This window comes from Dendropsophus ebraccatus, chromosome 5 (genome assembly GCF_027789765.1).
Source record: "Dendropsophus ebraccatus isolate aDenEbr1 chromosome 5, aDenEbr1.pat, whole genome shotgun sequence".
Classification (NCBI taxonomy): Eukaryota; Metazoa; Chordata; class Amphibia; order Anura; family Hylidae; genus Dendropsophus; species Dendropsophus ebraccatus.
In genome coordinates this window covers 121,128,156-121,148,056 of record NC_091458.1, presented here as the reverse complement: position 1 = coordinate 121,148,056, position 19,901 = coordinate 121,128,156, and the positions used below count along the sequence as shown (strand labels likewise).

Below are 19,901 nucleotides of genomic sequence, written 5' to 3'. Positions count from 1 at the left end.
GATGGGGACTGTCGGTGAGCAGCCATTTTCAGGTCTCCCCAGAGATGTTCAGTTCAGGTGTCTGGCTGTGCGCTTGGGGTCATTGTCTTGTTGAAAGGTGATTCTATGGCCCAGTCCGAGGTTCAAAGCACTCTGTATCAGGTTTTCTTTAAAGGGTTAATTCAGCAAGAATGTTTTTCAAATCGACTGGTGCCAGAGATTTGTAATTTACTTCTATTTAAAAATCTCCAGTCTTCCAGTACTTATCAGCTGCTGTATGTCCTGCTGGAAGTGGCATATTCTTTCCAGTCTAGTAAGCAGGAGAGGTTTTCTTTGGGGATTTGCTACTGCTCAGGACAGTTCCTGCAGCAAAGAGTGCTGTGTCAGACTGAAAAGAATACACCACTTCTTGCAGGACATACAGCAGCTGATAAGTACTGGAAGACTGAAGTTCCTTTTTTTTTTTTTTAATAGAAGTAAATTACAAATCTCTCGCACTGTCTGACATCAGTTTATTTAGAAGAAACATTTTTTTTGCTGGAGTACCCCTTTAAGAATATCATGGTGCATTACCGGATCTGTCACATGACGGACACCATCTCAGTGCCCCCCGTTTACTTATAATGGGGTCCATCAGGTTTTGCTGGTCTGGCTGATGTGATGGAAATGACTACAGAGCTCCCAGAGCAGATGTAACACCTTTCGGCTGGTGATAACCATGAACCGCCTTGAAGTTAGGTATATATAACTACTTAGGCCCCTGATGGTGTAAACTCTTTTCATTGCCCCTTTGTATAAATGTAAATTTCTGCTACTTTGTAACACGGGGAGATTTACTAAACAAAATGCCATACAGTTCTTTACTTTTCGAGCTCCCAGTACACCCTGCCTAAGGCAAAGGTTACCTCTACCCCGACACTTGGCTGTGATAGGAATGGGTTAATGAGAGGACTTATATATTTATATTCTGAGGCTTTCGGGAATGGATGTAATTGTATCCATCCTCTGCAATGATCAATGAGCTAAACAGCCCGGACTCCAGACAGGTAGATAGCAGAAAACTCTTCCAGGGAGATAGAAGTGCAGATTATTAGTCCTGGGATAAGATATATGAACTCTGGTTGTCTTCACTGCTGCGAGTGCTGTGGATTTTCTGCATCTAAGGCTAGGTTCACATCACAATTTTGCAATCTTTCTCACTGTATCCGTATTGTTTTGATCCCTTATTTTTTATTATGTATGTCAATGGAAAATGAATCAAAACGAATGGTGTAAACCAGCATCTGTTTTTTCATAGAACGGATACATTAAACTGATAGCAAAATTGTCATGTGAACCTAGCCTAAATTATACAATGTGTGACCATGCCCTATTGGATACAGTTTATCCGCCTCTGAGACCAGGACTAGGCATGTATGGGTTTTCAGTCACTTAAACCGAACTCTACCAGAGTATTTGGGTGTCTCAGGGTGGTCCCCTACTTGTCAGACAGCACATTGTAATGGTGCATTGTAACACAAGTGTTAGCCTGGGTTCACACTGCGTTTTTTCAGTCTTAAAGCGAATGTACCTGTAGGTACATTGCTTTAAATGTTTTTTACATAAATAATTTTTTTACATGGTCTATTCCCAGATACCGACCCACCCTGAAGCACTAGAGGCGGGCCTGACTGTCACTGAAGCTCATATCAAGTCCCACTGTGTGTTTTTAAAGGCGTTGTTCACCAAATTTCTTTTAAATCAGCTGGTACCAGAAAGTGCAAGAGATTTGTTTGAGAATTTACTCCTAATAAAAAATCTCCAGTCTTCCAGTAGTTATCAGCTGCTGTATGTCCTGCAGGAAGTGGTGTATTCTCCCCAGTCTGACACAGTGCTCTCTGCTGCCATCTCAGTCCATGTCTGGAACTGTCCAGAGCAGAAGCAAATCCCCATAGAAAACCTCCTGCTCTCCAGACTCGAAAAAATACCACTTCCTGCAGGACATACAGCAGCTGATAAGTACCGGAAAGCAATATATATTTTAATAGAAGTAAATTACAAATCTCTGGCACTTTCTGTCACCAGTTGATTTGAAAGAATTTTTTTTCTGGTAAACAACCCCTTTAAAACTTTATTAAAACTGCTTTATTTGGTGAACTCCCATCTCTCATTGTGAATTCACCAATCAAATAAAAAAAACAAAACGCAGCTAAAATGTAACATGAACACACGGTTGGGAATCTGTTTGCATGCTAAGGATAGTGCTGATAATGCAGTTCCTTAATGTACAAGCAGCCGGAATTAATATTGCAGGCGTCCTCAGGGTTTTTTTTTTTTTTTTTTCCCTATGAACTGGCCGTGTGGCTGAAGTACTCCACCTTACAGTGAGGAGGAAGAGGAGTTGTGAGGAAGGTGGCTTCTTTAGAGAAGTAATAGTTTGGCTTGGTAAGGCCTGTGGTTCTGGGTTCAGTACTGTGCGCAGACACACTTACTGCGGTCAGTCATTGGGAACCTCTCTGGCTCCTTAGAAGCCTTCAGAGTGATATCGTTGTGTGCAGTCATGATGTTTCCATATGAATATTTTATTAGTTACTGTCCCAGTGAAAAACATTACAAGACATTAGAAGTGATAAGATGGAAAGGAGTCGCCTTGTACTTTAAACCTTGTGTCTGGCGTGCTGACAGGTATTGGCACTGGGGAACTAGTCTTTGGAATTTACCTAAGGATGAACCCGCACTGTACCTGGCACCGTGCCACCTGCATCTAGGTGACTTATAGTATGGTGTTTAGTGCTGATATGACTGCGCTCTAGCTGATAAGGCAGAAGACGGAGTAGATTAAATGTCAAACTCAGACCCTCCAGCTATTGCCAAACTACAACTCCCATCACGCGTAGACAGCCAAAGCTTCAACCCTTAGAGGACCAGGCCAATTTTAAATTTTTGCGTTTTCGTTTTTTCCTCCTTGTGCTTTTAAGCCATAGCACTTGCATTTTTTCACCTAGAGACCCACATGAGCCCTTATTTTTTGCACCACTAGTTGTACTTTGCAATAACAGGCTGAATTTTTTCATGAAGTACACTGCGAAACCAGAGAAAATTTCAATGTGTGGTGAAATTGAAAAAAAAAAAACCCATTTCTTTTATTTGGAGGGTATTTTTTTACGCCATTCACCCTGGGGTAAAACTGACTTCTTATATATGTTCCTCAAGTCGTTACGATTACAACAATATGTATTATGTATAACTTTTATTTTATTTGATGGCTTGTTAAAAATTCAAACCATTGTTAACAAATATATGTTCCTTAAAATCGCTCCATTCCCAGGCTTACAGCGCTTTTATCCTTTGGTCTATGGGGCTGTGTGAGGTGTCATTTTTTGCGCCATGATGTCTTCTTTCTATCGGTACCTTGATTGCGCATATGCAACTTTTTGATCGCTTTTTATTACAATTTTTCAGGATTTGATGTGACCAAAAATGTGCAATTTTGTACTTTGGGATTTTTTGCGCTGACGCCGTTTACCGTGCGAGATCAGGAATGTGGTTAATAGTTCGAGCGATTACGTGCGCGGCGATATCAAACATGTTTATTTATTTATTTTTATTTATAACATGGGAAAAGGGGGGTTATTCAGACTTTTATTAGGGGAGGGGGCTTTTTACTAATAATAACCTTTTTTTTTTTTTTTTTTTTTTTTTTTTTTTAACTTTTACACTTATACTAGAAGCCACTCTGGGGTTAGGGTTATTACCCCTGGGGGACTTCTAGTATAAGTGCACTGATCTCTCATTGAGATCTATGCTGCATAGATATGCAGCATAGATCGATGAGATAGGCACTCGTTTGCTTTCGGCTGCTGCAGCCGGAGGCAACTGAATGCCGAGCCGGGATCAGCGTCATTACGGCGCAGACCCCGGCCGGGAGCAGACACGGGGATCGCTTCTCCAGGACAACGCCCCGGGGGGGGCGGGGGGGCATCTCCGCCACTAGACACCAGGGAACGGCTGCATCAGGTCTAATTATCTAATTAGCGGGCAAGGCGATCGGACTGTGCCCGCTAATAGCCGCGGTCCCGGGCTACATGCGGCACCCAGGACCGCGGCGGTTCAGAGCGCGGCCCCGTACGGGTACGTCCAGGGTTGCCTAAGGGTTAAATAGTCACTGTTGTGTGTGTTTTTTTTTTTTTTTTTTGCAGAATTCAATAGTCCAGGCAATTTTTAGAAACTCTGTAATTGGGTTTATTAGGCAAATATGCCATTATCTGCATTCAAAAAGCCTCCCCCTCCCCTCATCACTCATTCACTGTCTATTATCAGGAAACCACCACTCTTTTACATCAGACATGTCCTGTGTAACCTATGGAGGGGGGAGGAGGGAGATTAGTCGCCAGCAGAGAACAAAGGATTACACAGTGGGAGCTGTGTGAAAGCCGGTATTCATAGGTCAGTACTGACTTCAGAGGAGATAGACTGGTGATGTAGCTGTAAATTATCTCTTTGTTGTCCTGTTTTGGTGCCTCATCTCTCTCTACCCCTCCTCTCTCCATAGACAACCATTAAGACAGGGGGAGAGCTTCAAACTGCTTTTTCATGATAAAAATGCATTTTTTGGCTAATAAACCCAATTTACAAAGTTTCTTAATCGCCTGTACTATTGATTTCTGAAATAAAAAAGAGCTGTAGACATGGGTGTAGGAGAATACTGCAAATGTATGACAGCCAAGTATCCCTACCCCTGTTCTAGCTGATGGGCCTAGCATGCAGCTACAGGCTACAGCAGTGTTCCGAGGCAGAAGTAGGGCACATAATGACTAATACCACTATACTGATAGGAGCAGGACACTACATTTATGCCTCATTGGCTCCTGCACTGATGACCTCCACATTGAAGTCTGGCACGTCTCCTACTTGTGGGCAGCCTCAGAACAGACATTAGAGATCATCAGGGTAGGAGCCAATGAGGCATAAATATATAGTGTGGGAGATTTATTTAACATGGTGTAAAGTGAAACTTGCTTAGTTGCCCCCAGTGCCCAATCAGATTCCACCTTTCCTTCCTCACAGTCTTTGGATAATGAAAGGTGGAATCTGATTGGTTGCTAGGGACAACTGAGCCAGTTTTACTTTACACCATGTTTGATAAATCTCCCCTTGCTCTTTAACCTGTTCTGTGCTGCAGCATATGAGTGATGCAGAGCATTTAATTTGTCACTTGCATGCTGCAGCACAGAAAGGGTTATAGAGCATCTGTGATCTGTCTTTTCTCTGTAATGTTTCCTTTTTGTAAGTGCCTTATGTCGCTGTCTTTAGAATCCATGTCTTAGGGTTATTTTGGCAGGCAGACCTAGCAGAGGAGGTTGTGTGGCCAGGGCTGCACAAGTAGGGTCATCTGTGTGGCCATTCACTTGCATCATGTGCATCATCTTGTGCAGTTGAACCAGCAATGATTTTAGGGATGTATAAATCCGGTGGTCCCTACCTTACAAACTCTTTTACATCAATATCTGTCCCATGTATAAGGCCTTTTCGTTACTTGCAGTAATGTTTCTTGAAACAGACGACGACTACAGATGAGTGAACCTCGAACATGCTCGAGTCCACCCTAATCTGAACTTTCGGCATTTGATTAGCGGGGGCTGCTGAAGTTGGATAAAGCCCTAAGGCTATGTGGAAAACATGGATATAGTCATTGGCTGTATCCATGTTTTCCAGACAAACTTAGAGCTTTATCCAAGTTCAGCAGCCTCCGCTCATCAAATACCGAACGTTCGTGTTCGGATGGACTCAAACCCGAACCCGGTTCGCATATCTCTAACAACGACCTGTTTATCCAGATCAGATTTCCGCCACCTTCTTTGAGTAGACCACCTTCCAAGGGGACCACTTTATAATGCAATTTTGGGTGGTGATCATGTAGAGGTCTCACTGTTCTCCCTTTGAGAGAATGGCGCGTGGTCAGAAATGACTCATGAACATATTTAGAATACACTAATGTGATGCAAGAAAGGTTCCTCTCCATGATTCACATGCTTATTTATCTTAGCCGTTTGCCGGGAAGAGTTTCCATCGGGGATTAACCATAGGCATCTTTTTCAGGCATTTGCACAGTTTGACGCGGAAGGCGATGAGGTGGTAGACTTGGAGAGCATGCTAGAAGCCATTAAGGCCTCCAGTGGTGCCAACCTTCAAGGGGAATTAAGTCATGTTATCCGACAGCTGCAAGCTTGCTCCCTCACACCAGGTAATATTAATAGGTTTCATTTATGTACTCTGCTGCAAGTGCAGAAACATTATTACATGTATTTAGTATTTTTATTACTGTTGTTTCAGTTGTGCTATAGCCATCATTGCTTTAAAGGGTTTATCCATTTCAAGATTTAGTCAACCTTAGTATAGGCCATCTATTAGATTGAAGTCGGTCTGACTCCTGGCGCCCTGCTGGCCTGCTTATTAAATAGGTCTCAGCCCTCTTCAGAGTTTACAGGTGCAATGTACTTGAAAAGGCATACCATGTTTCCCTGAAAGTAGGACATCCTCCTAAAATAAGACACCCCCACTATCCTAGGCTAAAGTAAGACATCCCCCCCCAAAAGTAAGGCTGCAACCCCCTGCTACTCGCCTAATCCCCTCGTGGCCTGCGGCATGTCACCCGCCGCGCTTCCTGCTGTATGTCCCGCCGCACGTCCTGCTGCATGCTCTTGGTCCACCCCTAGGTTGGTGGGAGAGCCAGAGTTGAGAGTCATGGGCTGAGCCGGGGTTTAGAGCCATGGGGGAGAGCCGGAAGAGAAATAAGACATCCCCCCCCCCCCGAAAATAACACATAGGGGGAGATTTATCAAACATGGTGTAAAGTCAAACTGGCTCAGTTGCCCCTAGCAACCAATCAGATTCCACCTTTCATTTTCCAAAAGTCTGTGAGGGATTAAAAGTGGAATCTGATTGGTTGCTAGGGGCAACTGAGCCAGTTTCACTTTACACCATGTTTGATAAATCTCCCCCATAGAGCCTTTTTGGGAGCAAAAAATAGTATGACACTGTTTTATTTTCAGGGAAACACGTTGGTAGTACCTTGCATCCCCGCTACAAATAATAACGTGTTTCCCTAAAAATAAAACAGTGTCATACTATTTTTTGCTCCCAAAAAGGCTCTATGGGGGAGATTTATCAAACATGGTGTAAAGTGAAACTGGCTCAGTTGCCCCTAGCAACCAATCAGATTCCACTTTTAATCCCTCACAGACTTTTGGAAAATGAAAGGTGGAATCTGATTGGTTGCTAGGGGCAACTGAGCCAGTTTCACTTTACACCATGTTTGGTAAATCTCCCCCATAGAGCCTTTTTGGGAGCAAAAAATAGTATGACACTGTTTTATTTTCAGGGAAACACGTTATTATTTGTAGCGGGGATGCATGGTACTACCATCACTGATGCCCCATTTATTTGCTCTTCATTGTTGTAATCCTACTGTATATAGAGATAATTGTAGCCCACACCTAAGGTGGTCTAACCTGGCAGCTGGAGTATCGTCATAGGTTCACCTTTTACTAAAGTTGGTTAAACGCAGCATCACTGGCAGGTTCAGCTGATATAAGGTGTATGGGGGATTCCTGACTCTACCTACAGAAGATGTTGGTGGAAAGATGGGTCAGGTGTGATGGATTTTCAATGCTTGACTCTATTGTTCTGGGAGGGATAAGCTGGTGCTAGAGCAGTCTGGTTGAGGGCTCCCCCTTTCTTCACAATAAAGAACACATGAACATTTGGCTGTGCTGAACATTCACTTGTATGGGGAGGCCCGGAAAGGTTACTGTCATCCAAAAGATCATTCAGGCAGCTGTTATTGAAGAAGTTCAGGTGCCTACTAGTTCACAATAAAAATGGAATTTGAGGACAGTGTCTGCCCTGACTGTCCAGTAATGTGCAATAGCTGTGGTCATCAGTATATTCCGTGCAGCACATGATGCAAGCAGGAAGTTTGCAAGATGAGCCGACAATAGGGAAATAGGTCGGGTGAAATGCAGGTAAGTGTTTCAGACTACAGATTTTTTTTTTAAGTGAATGGGAGCTCAGCTGCAGTAAACAGGCCTGGCCACTATGCAGTGAATGGTGCCAAGCGCTTCCGGCCCTGGTTATGTTTTTTTCTGAGTCTCATCGTATTTCTATGTGTTTCAGGCTTCATCGACATATTCTCCAAATCGAAAGATCGTCTTAGTTTACATTCTTCAAAGACTTTGCGTTTCTTGCATCGAAACCGCATTTCCAGTACTGTGATCCCTTACCCCATGTTAGAGTGCTGCAATAATATATGCACCATGAGGTCTTCAGTGCTGAAGGATTACCTTGACAGGCTGCTTAAAAAAGAGAAGGGTGAGTTTAGCTCTTCATATTACTTGTTCTCTGGTCATATATTGTCTTTCTCACTTCCTTACATACAGAATTTCATTATACAGTAGATTCCAGTGCGGCACTAGTCATGATAAATTCCCCCCACCCCCTTGATGCAGTAGTAAGTGCAGGGAAAAAACACTTTATAAGCATTTCCCGTAATAAGTGTATATTGGTGATATGTATAACTTTTGGAGGTTAATATAATACTAAAAATTTTCGCCGGACTTCTCCTTTAAGTATAGCGAAACATGTTATATATCACGCTATTGCTCTTTATTCTTTTCTAGATTTTTTTTTTCTACCACTTTGTATTTGGGGTCACTATTCCGGCATCTGGAGAGCCCATACGAACTCACAGATCGTATTGTCCTTTGTTCCTAAAACTATATAAACCCTTTTCCCTGTTTTTCAGAATCCTCTTCAGTACTGAGCAGCAGTGATGAATCGCTGAAATTCAAAACCGTAACAAAGTGTTACAGTAGCATAGAAACCTCCTCTAACTCCTCCGATATAGACAAGATGACTAATGGGGAGACCAGCTCCTATTGGCAGTCTGATGGGAGTGCTCGCTCACACTGGATACGGTACGTACTGTTTGTCTTGTCTTTGCAGTGTATTTTAAGCTGTTGGACTTATTTCTGTCAGTGTCTTAATACAGCGTTACTTGTCTTAAAGGGAATGTGTCATCATAAAATGACTTCTTTTATAACCTTCCATTTTTTTATCTCTATTATAAAAAAAATAATATTAACATCTTGCTGTTTTCATTCTCACCACTGGGGCTTAAACTAAGCAGAGCCTTTCTGTTGTGTATGTAGTGATTGGAGGAGGCTGCTGTAAAGTGATCTGAACTGTATTACAGCGACATGTGACACCAGCTGAGAGAGGAGACAATAGCAGCTCCTATGAAATGACCTATTCAGAGGTCTTACGGCCAGGACCCTATAATAAACTGTAAACAAGCACCAATCTGCTAGATTGGTGCTCATTTGCTGAGAAATTACATGGGCTATCGGGCAGCAAAGGCTACACGGACATTGTTAGAGATGTCTGTGCAGCCCTTGTCTTTAGAATAAAAAAGTAAAGTTATAACTCACCTTACCACCTTCCCCGGTGTCTGCAGCTCTCCCTTCCCTGCACTGACAGGCCACCAGCCGCTCAGCCAATCACAGGTCGTGCAGTCTTGGACTGTGATTGGCTGAGTGGCCGGCGGCCTGTCACTGCAGAGAAGGCTGAGCTGCAGACACTGGGGAAGGCCCGAGGACACCTGGTAACATGGTAGGTTAGTTATTACTTTGTTTTATACTACAGCCATTGCTCATTGCACGCCTAATGATTTTAGGTCTGGACCTAAAGAAACAATCAGCCGATTGATTCGGCAGATTATCGCTCTGTATAATATTATCTATGTCCATAAGGCTTGCTGTAATGTATGTTATTAAATGCTGTTAAAAACAGCTCAGGCAAGATGGCTGCCCCCATAGCAATGTACAAAATTAAGACCTGATTCTAATTAGCAAAAAAAAAAAAAAAATCAAGGTGATGCATGCCCTTTAAAGAAGCACTGTTGGCCCCAAAAAAACTCTTGACATGTCAGAGAGACTTGACAAAAATTTTCATTGATTGGGGTCTGAGTTTTCAGATTCTTAATGATCAAGGCAATGAGGCGGGAGAAGTTGCATTTCTCTCTCGGCTCTGTGTCACGGAATGGAAGTCTATGGGGCACGTCTCATCACATTGATATAGAGCCATTAGTGGACTGCGCCGTCCTTTTCCTCTGAACACTCACACCCTAACCGATAAAAACGCTTGACATTGCTCTCTAAGGCTCCGTTCACACGGAGTAAAACTGGTGGAATTCCCCGCCAGCCTCCGTGTCACACTGGTAGTCTATGGGAGGCTCGCGCACCTCCTCTCTCCGTGCTGAAGATTTGACATGTCCATTCTTCAATATGTAGAGAGGAGGCGTGCGAGCCTCCCATAGACTACCAGTGTGACACGGAGGCTGGCGGGATTCTGGCGCGGAGAATTCCACCAGTTTTTACTTAGTGTGCACGAGGCCTAACATGTTGAAATGTATTTATTTATTTTTGTTGACTGATATACTTTTAAGAAAAAAATACTCTTATACAAACTACAAAACTAAGCTGGATTGAGGCAGATGGAAGGTAAAACAGGTTTCTAATGAGTAAACAGGTTTTTTTTTTTCCATGTATGAATGTTGCTCTTCAGGTATGGCAGCTGTTCAGAGATTAGGGATGAGCTAAAAGTCACAGTAAAAGAACAATGGTGGAGACTACTGACAGATCAGTAGAGCTGGGTGATATGAATTGTTTTGGTTCCCAATTTAGACGATTCTCAGTTTTAATCAATATTTTTGATTGTGTGTGTATTATATCAATCTTTTTGAGTGTGTGTATGTATGTATGTATGTATGTATGTATGTGTGTATGTATGTGTGTGTATATATATAATATATATATATATATATATATATATATATATATATATATATATATATATATATATACACACACACACACACACTCACTCACCGGCCACTTTATTAGGTACACCATGCTAGTAACGGGTTGGACCCCCTTTTGCCTTCAGAACTGCCTCAATTCTTGGTGGCATAGATTCAACAAGGTGCTGGAAGCATTCCTCAGAGATTTTGGGCCATATTGACATGATGGCATCACACAGTTGCTGCAGATTTGTCGGCTGCACATCCATGATGCGAATCTCCCGTTCCACCACATCCCAAAGATGCTCTATTGGATTGAGATCTGGTGACTGTGGAGGCCATTGGAGTACAGTGAACTCATTGTCATGTTCAAGAAACCAGTCTAAGATGATTCTAGCTTTATGACATGGCGCATTATCCTGCTGAAAGTAGCCATCAGATGTTGGGTACATTGTGGTCATAAAGGGATGGACATGGTCAGCAACAATACTCAGGTAGGCTGTGGCGTTGCAACGATGCTCAATTGGTACCAAGAGGCCCAAAGAGTGCCAAGAAAATATTCCCCACACCATGACACCACCACCACCAGCCTGAACCGTTGATACAAGGCAGGATGGATCCATGCTTTCATGTTGTTGACGCCAAATTCTGACCCTACCATCCGAATGTCGCAGCAGAAATCGAGACTCATCAGACCAGGCAACGTTTTTCCAATCTTCTACTGTCCAATTTCGATGAGCTTGTCCAAATTGTAGCCTCAGTTTCCTGTTCTTAGCTGAAAGGAGTGGCACCCGGTGTGGTCTTCTGCTGCTGTAGCCCATCTGCCTCAAAGTTCGACGTACTGTGCGTTCAGAGATGCTCTTCTGCCTACCTTGGTTGTAACGGTTGGCTATTTGGGTCACTGTTGCCTTTCTATCAGCTCGAACCAGTCTGCCCATTCTCCTCTGACCTCTGGCATCAACAAGGCATTTTCACCCACAGAACTGCCGCTCACTGGATGTTTTTTCTTTTTCGGACCATTCTCTGTAAACCCTAGAGATGGTTGTGCGTGAAAATCCCAGTAGATCAGCAGTTTCTGAAATACTCAGACCAGCCCTTCTGGCACCAACAACCATGCCACGTTCAAAGGCCCTCAAATCACCTTTCTTCCCCATACTGATGCTCGGTTTGAACTGCAGGAGATTGTCTTGACCATGTCTACATGCCTAAATGCACTGAGTTGCCGCCATGTGATTGGCTGATTAGAAATTAAGTGGTAACATGCAGTTGGACAGGTGTACCTAATAAAGTGGCCGGTGAGTGTAATATACACACACACACACACTAGGGCTGGGTGATATGGCCAAAACCTCGACTTTTCTTCTTCTAATGATGATGGGTGTAATAGTAGAGGCATAGTAGATGAGGACTGTAGTAGTAGATAAGGAAAGTAGCACTAGTGGGAGTTGTGGTAGCAATAGTATGGGGACTAGTAGTATCAGCAGTGGGAGTAGTAGTAAGAGGAGTGGGAGTAATATTGGTAGTGGGAGTAGGGGGAGTGGCGGGGTACCGTGCCTGCTCTCCAGTGATGCCTTTCTGGGTCTCTCCTGCCCCCAGCACTCCTCAGTGCCCTGCTGCTGCTGCTTTTGCATGCAGGTGGTGTGGGATCTCCACCGTGCAGACACGACAGCACTGGATCCAGGCGGCGCTCTGGGCCCAGTCACACTGCAAGGTCAAGCAAACTTACTTTATAAACTTGGTGCGCTGTATGTAAATTAGCTCCAAGTAGACATCTGTGCGGTGAGCCGCCGGCAAGTAGTCACTGTCCCTTAGGCGTTCCTGCGCAGTAATCGCACCCCTCTGGACGTGATTCAAACTGCAAAGTTGCTTTGATATCATTCATGGGTACGCCGTCCCTCCCATCGGTGCCTATGTTCATTCTATGCCGCACCTTTGTGTGCGGATTATATATTGCAGGGAGGGAGGTCTAAAACTGTGTCTGGGAAGTGTGCGTAATAGTAATTTTTTAGGTGATTGGTTGCTTTTACATTTTTGCATCCACATGTCTATATTGTAATGTGACTGGACTGAGACTGTGTGTTCTTTTTCAGGCTACATTAGAGTTTATAAACCCAACTGTTCTGGTACAGCATTTTTATGTTCTCTGTGAATATGAATGTGTGTGTGTGTGTGTGTGTGTATATGTGTATATATATATATATATATATATATATATATATATATATATATATATTATGCACTATTTCTGTTTTTGATTCAACTTCTATTTAATATCAGTCTATATTTTTTACTTTTTTTTTCCCCCCTCCCACAGGTTACGAATGAAGCCTGATGTTGTATTGAGGCACCTGTCGGTTGCTGTAAGCGCCGCAGACCAGAGTTACATGCCCCAGCAAGTGGCCGTCGCAGTGGGACGAAACCCCAGCAATCTGCAGGAGGTTCGAGAGGTCCACATTTCCAGCCATATTACAGGCTATGTGACATTGCTGGAAAATGCTAACATAAGTCAGATGTGTGAGTTAGTCCAGTAAATCAACTGCTTTGTTTTTCATGCCTTTGTTTGCTGCTTTCAGTTACTAGTAGAAGTATTTCATGCTGTAAAATAAGGCTACAAGGAGCAGTGACTGGTGGCATTAGTGCTAGTATGGGACACTATTGTCCCTATCAGATGGCCTCTCTTAACATGCACTGTGTTTAAGGGTCCTATTACACAGGCCGACTGCATCCCGATCATTTTAGTGGCTGAGCGCTGATCTGCGATTGGTGCTTGTTTACTGGACCTATTAGATGGCCTGATAATCAGGCAGTAAGAACTGCATGGACATCGTTAGCAATGTCCATGCAGCCCTTGCCCAAACACCTGACACCTTACCTCTCCCCACTCCCGGTGTTCTCTCCTGTGCTTTGCAGCTTCTCGGTCCTGGTGGCAGCAGCGTCTGAGCAGCTTGTCAGCTGACAGTCCACTCAGATGCTGCTGCCGCTGGGATGATGAAGCTGCGGAGGACAGGAGAGAAGGCAAGGAGTGGGGAGATGTAAGGTGTCAGATGTTTAAGGAATCAACAGCCACGCATCCTATTACGTGTAGCCATGTGCAGTCGGCACCCATCGTTTTTAGGTCCAAACTTCAACTTAGTCGGCTGATCATTGTCTCTATTACACGGAGAGATAATCAGCCCGATTTGGCCGATTATCGCTCTTTGTAATAGGGCCCTAAGAATTAAGGCGCACTGTCTAGATGTGTGGAGTGTGTGTGTGTGTAAAGCAATAAACAAAGTGTTATATATATATATGTGTATGGATGTGTGTGTGTGTATGTATATAGATAGATATGTGTGTGTGTGTATGTATGTATGTATATATATATATATATATATATATATATATATATATATATATATATATATATATATATATATATATATATATATATAAATAGTTAACCCTTTGTATAGTGCTTGTGTCTTTGGGAATATTTTACAACTTGTATATAGCTCTAATGGAAGATTCTATTGTATGCTACTCTATATATCTGCCATGAAAATTTTAGTGTAGGTTTTTTTTTTTCTTACTATATTCTTCTGAAGCAGACCAGGTTTTCTTATCTAGGCGATAAAACAAGAGTGTGCTGACAAATACCTCAGACCAGCACTCTTCAGGCATACGCTCTGTGCCAGGGGCCCTATGGATTTTCTGTGTACACAAATAAAGTTTGATCATAACCTATATTGGCCGCCTGGTTAGACATTGAATGAATGTCATTTAGACGGCTGAATTAATACCATTAGCGCTGGCAGTTCTTTACAAAGTGTGCTCTTTCACAATAGATTTTTTTTTTTCACGGGAATAAGCAGAATTTCTGACCAAGCCATTATTTGTACACATGGATAATCTAATCCCTGTACTTTGGTTTCGTGCGGCCACTCCTGGTGATAAATCCAAGTCCCTGTTAGACGCTGCTTACAATATGATTACAGATAAACCTTTGCTTTCTTGTGTAGAGTCCAATGTCATTGTTATTTCCCCCATAAATGTATGATCTGTTGTTGCAGACATCTATTTGTGGTCATGTGTACCTACATTCATCCATTAATATGTACACATATGTTTGACATATATAACATGTTATACATCTTACCTCCTGTTTTGCAGACGTACAGATAAATATTAAGCGATGCCTTAGTGATGGCTGTGATACGAGGATTCATGGCCTCCGAGCTGTTGGCTATCAGAAAATAAAGAAATCTGCCGTGTCTATATCTGATGCATCGGCAATTTGGTATCTTTCCCTGCTGACGTCACTGGTGACAACTTCAATGGAGACGAACCCAGCTCTTGCACAAGCTGTCCAGCAACACACACAGTAGGCAGAACTCAATTTTTTTTCCTTTTTCGATTGAATTTAGTGGTTGTAGTTCACTGCAAGTTTGTACCTTTTATCCATCGAATGGATGTAGCGGTAACTTAGACAGATTCCAGAAAATTGTAAATTTACATGTTGCCTTATGATGCACAAGAAAGTAAAAGGATTAGGTATTTTGGTAGATTTTCTGTTCATGTGGCTTAAGATCAACTTCTGTAAGGCTCCTTTCACATCATGTTTCAGGGCTTCATTACCAGTTTGTGTTAGGATACCTTCAAAGGGTCTCTGTCAATAAAAATAACTTTTAACATGTCATCATTGCTGAGACCTGCTGTGATCAGGAGATCTAGCCATAGAGAGTGCATGGCAACAGTGCTGTCCACTTCCCGGCCAGTCGCAAATTCTGACAACATAATTTCATTGACTTACATTGCCAGAATTAGCCGTTCTGGTGATACTGCTGAGAAGCTATATCTTCTGATCACAGTGGTTCTTGGGATTGAGCCCTGCTGTGATTAATAACTTTTGACATGTCTGATAACATGTCAGAAGCTATTTTTAATGACACTCTGTAATTCTGACTTACACCACAGCATACCTGAAGCACCGCCATAGACTTTACTAGACCAAACATAATTTACTAGTTTTGTCTGTTTCACAAATCATAAATAAGCGTAGTGAGTGAAATTTACTCTGATTGTTTTTGTTTAATTTTTTTTCAACCTGAAAGCATTACTGTCATTTGCAGTAACTTTTGGCATGTTAAAAGTTAGTAATCACTCTGGGTCTTATGCCGGAGACCTGCTTTGATCCAGAGATACATCTGAGGGAGTAAGTAGCAGTGCACTCCACTCCCAGGCTCACAGAACATCTGACTTGTTCGCTCCATTGACTGTATTGAATAGAAGTTGGATTTGACTGACATGCAGGAAGAAAAGTACACTTCTGTGCACAGGCCAGTACACCTCTTGCACAGGTGCAGTCACACTTCCTGTATGTGACGTATTTATCACCTACATGGTTGAAGGGGTGTGTAAAAATCATGGTCTTTCTTGGCACATGCACACAATCTAAATACTGTGTATGCACTGTGATTTAAAAAAATGGTCCTATGCCATCCCTTGTATGCAACATCACTGCTGACAACATGGGTACTTGTGCTTGCCAGCAGATCTAATTTATGCAGATGCTAATTTATGGGTCTTAAGCCACCAGATAGGGCATGAGAACATTGGTTCTGATATAACAAATCCTGAATATTTCTCATGCAGTATAAGGCACACTTACCGTTTTGTATGATGTAGTCGATTAAAGATTTATATGTACTACAACCCTATGCAGGTATATATTCTTTTGCCAGTGATTTTGATAACCTATTCCTCCAATTTTTTTTTATTCTGATGGCTAGAATAGGGCAGCGCTCTGTTATACTGAGCACCAAATAGCAGCTAAAACCTGATAGAAAAGGCAAAAACAGGTTTGTCTGGGCGGCATTTTGCCAGTACCTGTCTGTGTTTGCATTGTGCTTTAGTGAGTTTGTTTTCATTTATGCAAAGCAGATATGACCTTTTAAACATTTGCGTCTCCATTTTGCGGCTTCCGTTAATCAGTATAATAAGCAGCTGACAGCAGTAAGTCCAGGGCCCCAGATGGTGGCCGTGATAGTGAATACGATGCGAAAATATTACTTGGTATTTACATTCCAAGAGACTAATGTGTTGGAACATGTAATCAGTTCAGAGCAATCCCTATAAGGATTGACATAAACTTAAAGAGGTTATCCAGCTCTACAAAAACATGGCCACTTTCCCCCCTCTCTTGTTCCCAGTTCAGGTGCGGTTTGCAATTAAGCTCCATTTACTTCAATGGAACTAAGTTTGAAACCCCACCCAATCTGGAGACAAGAGAGGGGGAAAAGTGGCTATGTTTTTGTAGCGCTGGATAACCCCTTTAAATTGAATGGGAACTGTGGGACAGTTTACTGTTGAATTGAATGGGGGTTAAAAATTGTAAATTTTAGGGGGCATAATGTCCTGAATAATTGCTCCAAAACTGTTACATATGATTGTTTTATTATATAGGAAGGCTTTGCAGCACATGACGCCCCTTTCCTTGACGCAAGGCACTGCAGAGTTCCCAAACTTCTTATCACCAAATGTCCTTGAAGAGGTAAACAGCTTCCTTATGAGGACGGCAAGGTAATAATAACCAGCTGCTGTAGAAAACTTTAACCTTTTTTGACTTTTTTTTTCCCCCCTGACATTAATCCTTCCTGTTTTGACTTCAGCTGCTGCCCGACACCAGAAGTGGATCTAAATTTACTTGCATTTGCATTGGCAAGAGGGAACGTAGCCAAAGTGCTTACATCTCTTTGTACCATCATGGATCACACAGATGTGCAGTACAAGGCCTCTTCCCTTATTGCATCCATGGAATCTGTTAGAATAAGTCTACTTTATAAATACGGTAATGTGCTGTTCTTTCCTTTTGTCAACTCTTTTACTTGCCCTAACTACGTGTAGGGATTTGGTTTCACTCGGACACATTTGTCACTTGTCCTATGTGAATTCACCCTTAGATGTCTATAGAATAAACCTTCACACCAGTAATATTGGCTTGATTGTATTGGGAATGATAGATTTACCACCTTGTACCCCTTCTAGTTTACTACAATTGTCAATGTAATGTAGCTCTCGTAAGGAATATTGGCAACAATGTACAGATCAGCAGCCAAATCAGATGTAACTTGTTGCATGTCCATAGAGTAGCTAAATAGTAGTTTACTTAAAGGAGAAGTCCTGCGCAAATTTTTATTAAAGTATTGTATTGCCCCCCAAAAATTCTACAAATCACCAATATACACTTACATACATTACGAGAAATGCTTATAAAGGGCTTTTTTTCCCTGCACTTACTACTGCATCAAGGCTTCACTTCCTGGATAACATGGTGATGTCACGACCCGACTCCCAGAGCTGTGCGGGCTGTGGCTGCTGGAGAGGATGATGGCAGAGGGATGCTCAGTGTCCCTCCAGTGCCCTGTGTCCCTCAGTGTCCCCCTGCCTTCATTCTCTCCAGCAGCCACTGGGATTCAGGTCATGACATCACCATTTTATTGTATTATGTAGAGTATTATAGTTTAATATTTTTGTGCTTATAATGGGATTTGAGGCATATTCTTTGTCACTTGTTTTTGAGCCATTACTAGGGTTTTTTTTTAGCATGTTGCCATCATATAATAGCTCTTATGTCTATAAACAAAATCTGTAATAGGCCTAATAACTTAGAGTTTTGTTATTTGGTACACATTAGGCTAGGCACAATTGCCTAAATACTAGGTTATCAATTTGTCTGATTGTTCACTCCAAGGAAGTCTTTTAAGGGTTACTTTCCTGTATGTATGTAATTTGAGTTGTGGGCATATGGCTTATGAACTGTGCTTTGTATTTATAATCTGTGTTGATTTGTCCCTTATCTTACTCTTTATTCCAGGAAGACCATTGCAATTTACCTTACTTGCTTGTGATGTCAAAGGAAAAGAGGACAAATCAGGACCAGAAAATTTGTTGGTGGAACCATGGACAGGCGATGGTGAATCATTTTATTATATTTAGAGATGCTTAATACCATTAAATTCCAGCACAATGCGAGTCAGGGTAGATTAAAAATAAAAGCACAATCACCTGGCTGCATCTGTTCCCCACAGCCCACTAGTGCCCTTCACTTTCTCTGATGTGTAAACCCTGCAGCGAATGTGTGCTCAGTTAGCAACTAGCCATAGCTGTGACCAGGGCAGTTACTAGATCATTTTGGCAACAGGGCGAATATTGATAAAAGCGCAGTGTGTGTATTATGGCATAGATCGGCACCCCTAAGAGATAATGTTCAACCGAATACAAAATCACCATACAGGGACTCACAGGTGACGTTCTCTTTGATCTGAGGCGCCATTTTCCTTTTCCTCTCCAACCGGACCACCATGATGATTTCTTGCAGCTACAATTTGTCTCCTCAGAATCTGCTAGACAAACATCTCAGGCTCCGCACTTATCCAGCAACTTCCTTCCCTTTTCCCTCCTATAGGCTCCTAAACTGTGGTAATTCTGCTGTCTGGTGCAGTAAAGTCTGCAAGGTGTGACCTCTATCACACTGACATACAGGATACAGGGAGAGCTGGGTGACCTCCATCACACTGACATACAGGATACTGGGAAAGCTGTGTGACCTCCATTACACACTGACATACAGGATGCTGGGAAAGCTGTGTGACCTCCATTATACTGACATACAGGATACTGCGCGCAGCTAAGTGGAGTCCAGGGATGCCACCAGCGCCTCTTAGCTGTCGGCGCCCCGTGCGGTCGCCCGGCCCGCCCGTCTCTAGAAATGGCCCTGGCTGTGACCCGCCTTGGCCAGTGATTGGCTGCCCAGGCATTCTCTATGGGTTTGGCATGCCAGGTAGCTGCTAGAAAAGCTGTCGAGGATGTTGCTCCCATGTAAGAAAACATAACAAACATGTTATGCTTCCCACTCCACTTCCCCTGGTGTCCTGTTGAGGTAGTGCCTGTGTCCCTTCTTTCTGTAGCTGTAAGGTCTTTAGGTAAGCACAATATGGTTATTTTATATGGCAGCAACATTTTGTTTTTCTTAAAGTGTTCCTGTCGTTTTTAAAAACTTTTGACATGTTATAGAGACTTGTCAAAAGTCTTGATCGCTGGGGATTTG

General features: G+C 42.6%; 1 protein-coding gene across 1 annotated transcript in view; it reads left to right on the top strand.

Annotated features, from left to right (window-relative positions):
- ZZEF1 (zinc finger ZZ-type and EF-hand domain containing 1) overlaps positions 1-19,901 on the top strand; it is an 86,986-nt gene that overhangs the window by 4,514 nt on the left and 62,571 nt on the right. The window contains exons 2-9 of the mRNA XM_069971145.1: positions 6,058-6,202; positions 8,134-8,328; positions 8,762-8,933; positions 13,131-13,330; positions 14,966-15,176; positions 17,258-17,374; positions 17,464-17,642; positions 18,669-18,767. Coding sequence (XP_069827246.1) covers positions 6,058-6,202; positions 8,134-8,328; positions 8,762-8,933; positions 13,131-13,330; positions 14,966-15,176; positions 17,258-17,374; positions 17,464-17,642; positions 18,669-18,767 — 1,318 coding nt within the window. The remainder of the gene's footprint in view (positions 1-6,057; positions 6,203-8,133; positions 8,329-8,761; positions 8,934-13,130; positions 13,331-14,965; positions 15,177-17,257; positions 17,375-17,463; positions 17,643-18,668; positions 18,768-19,901) is intronic.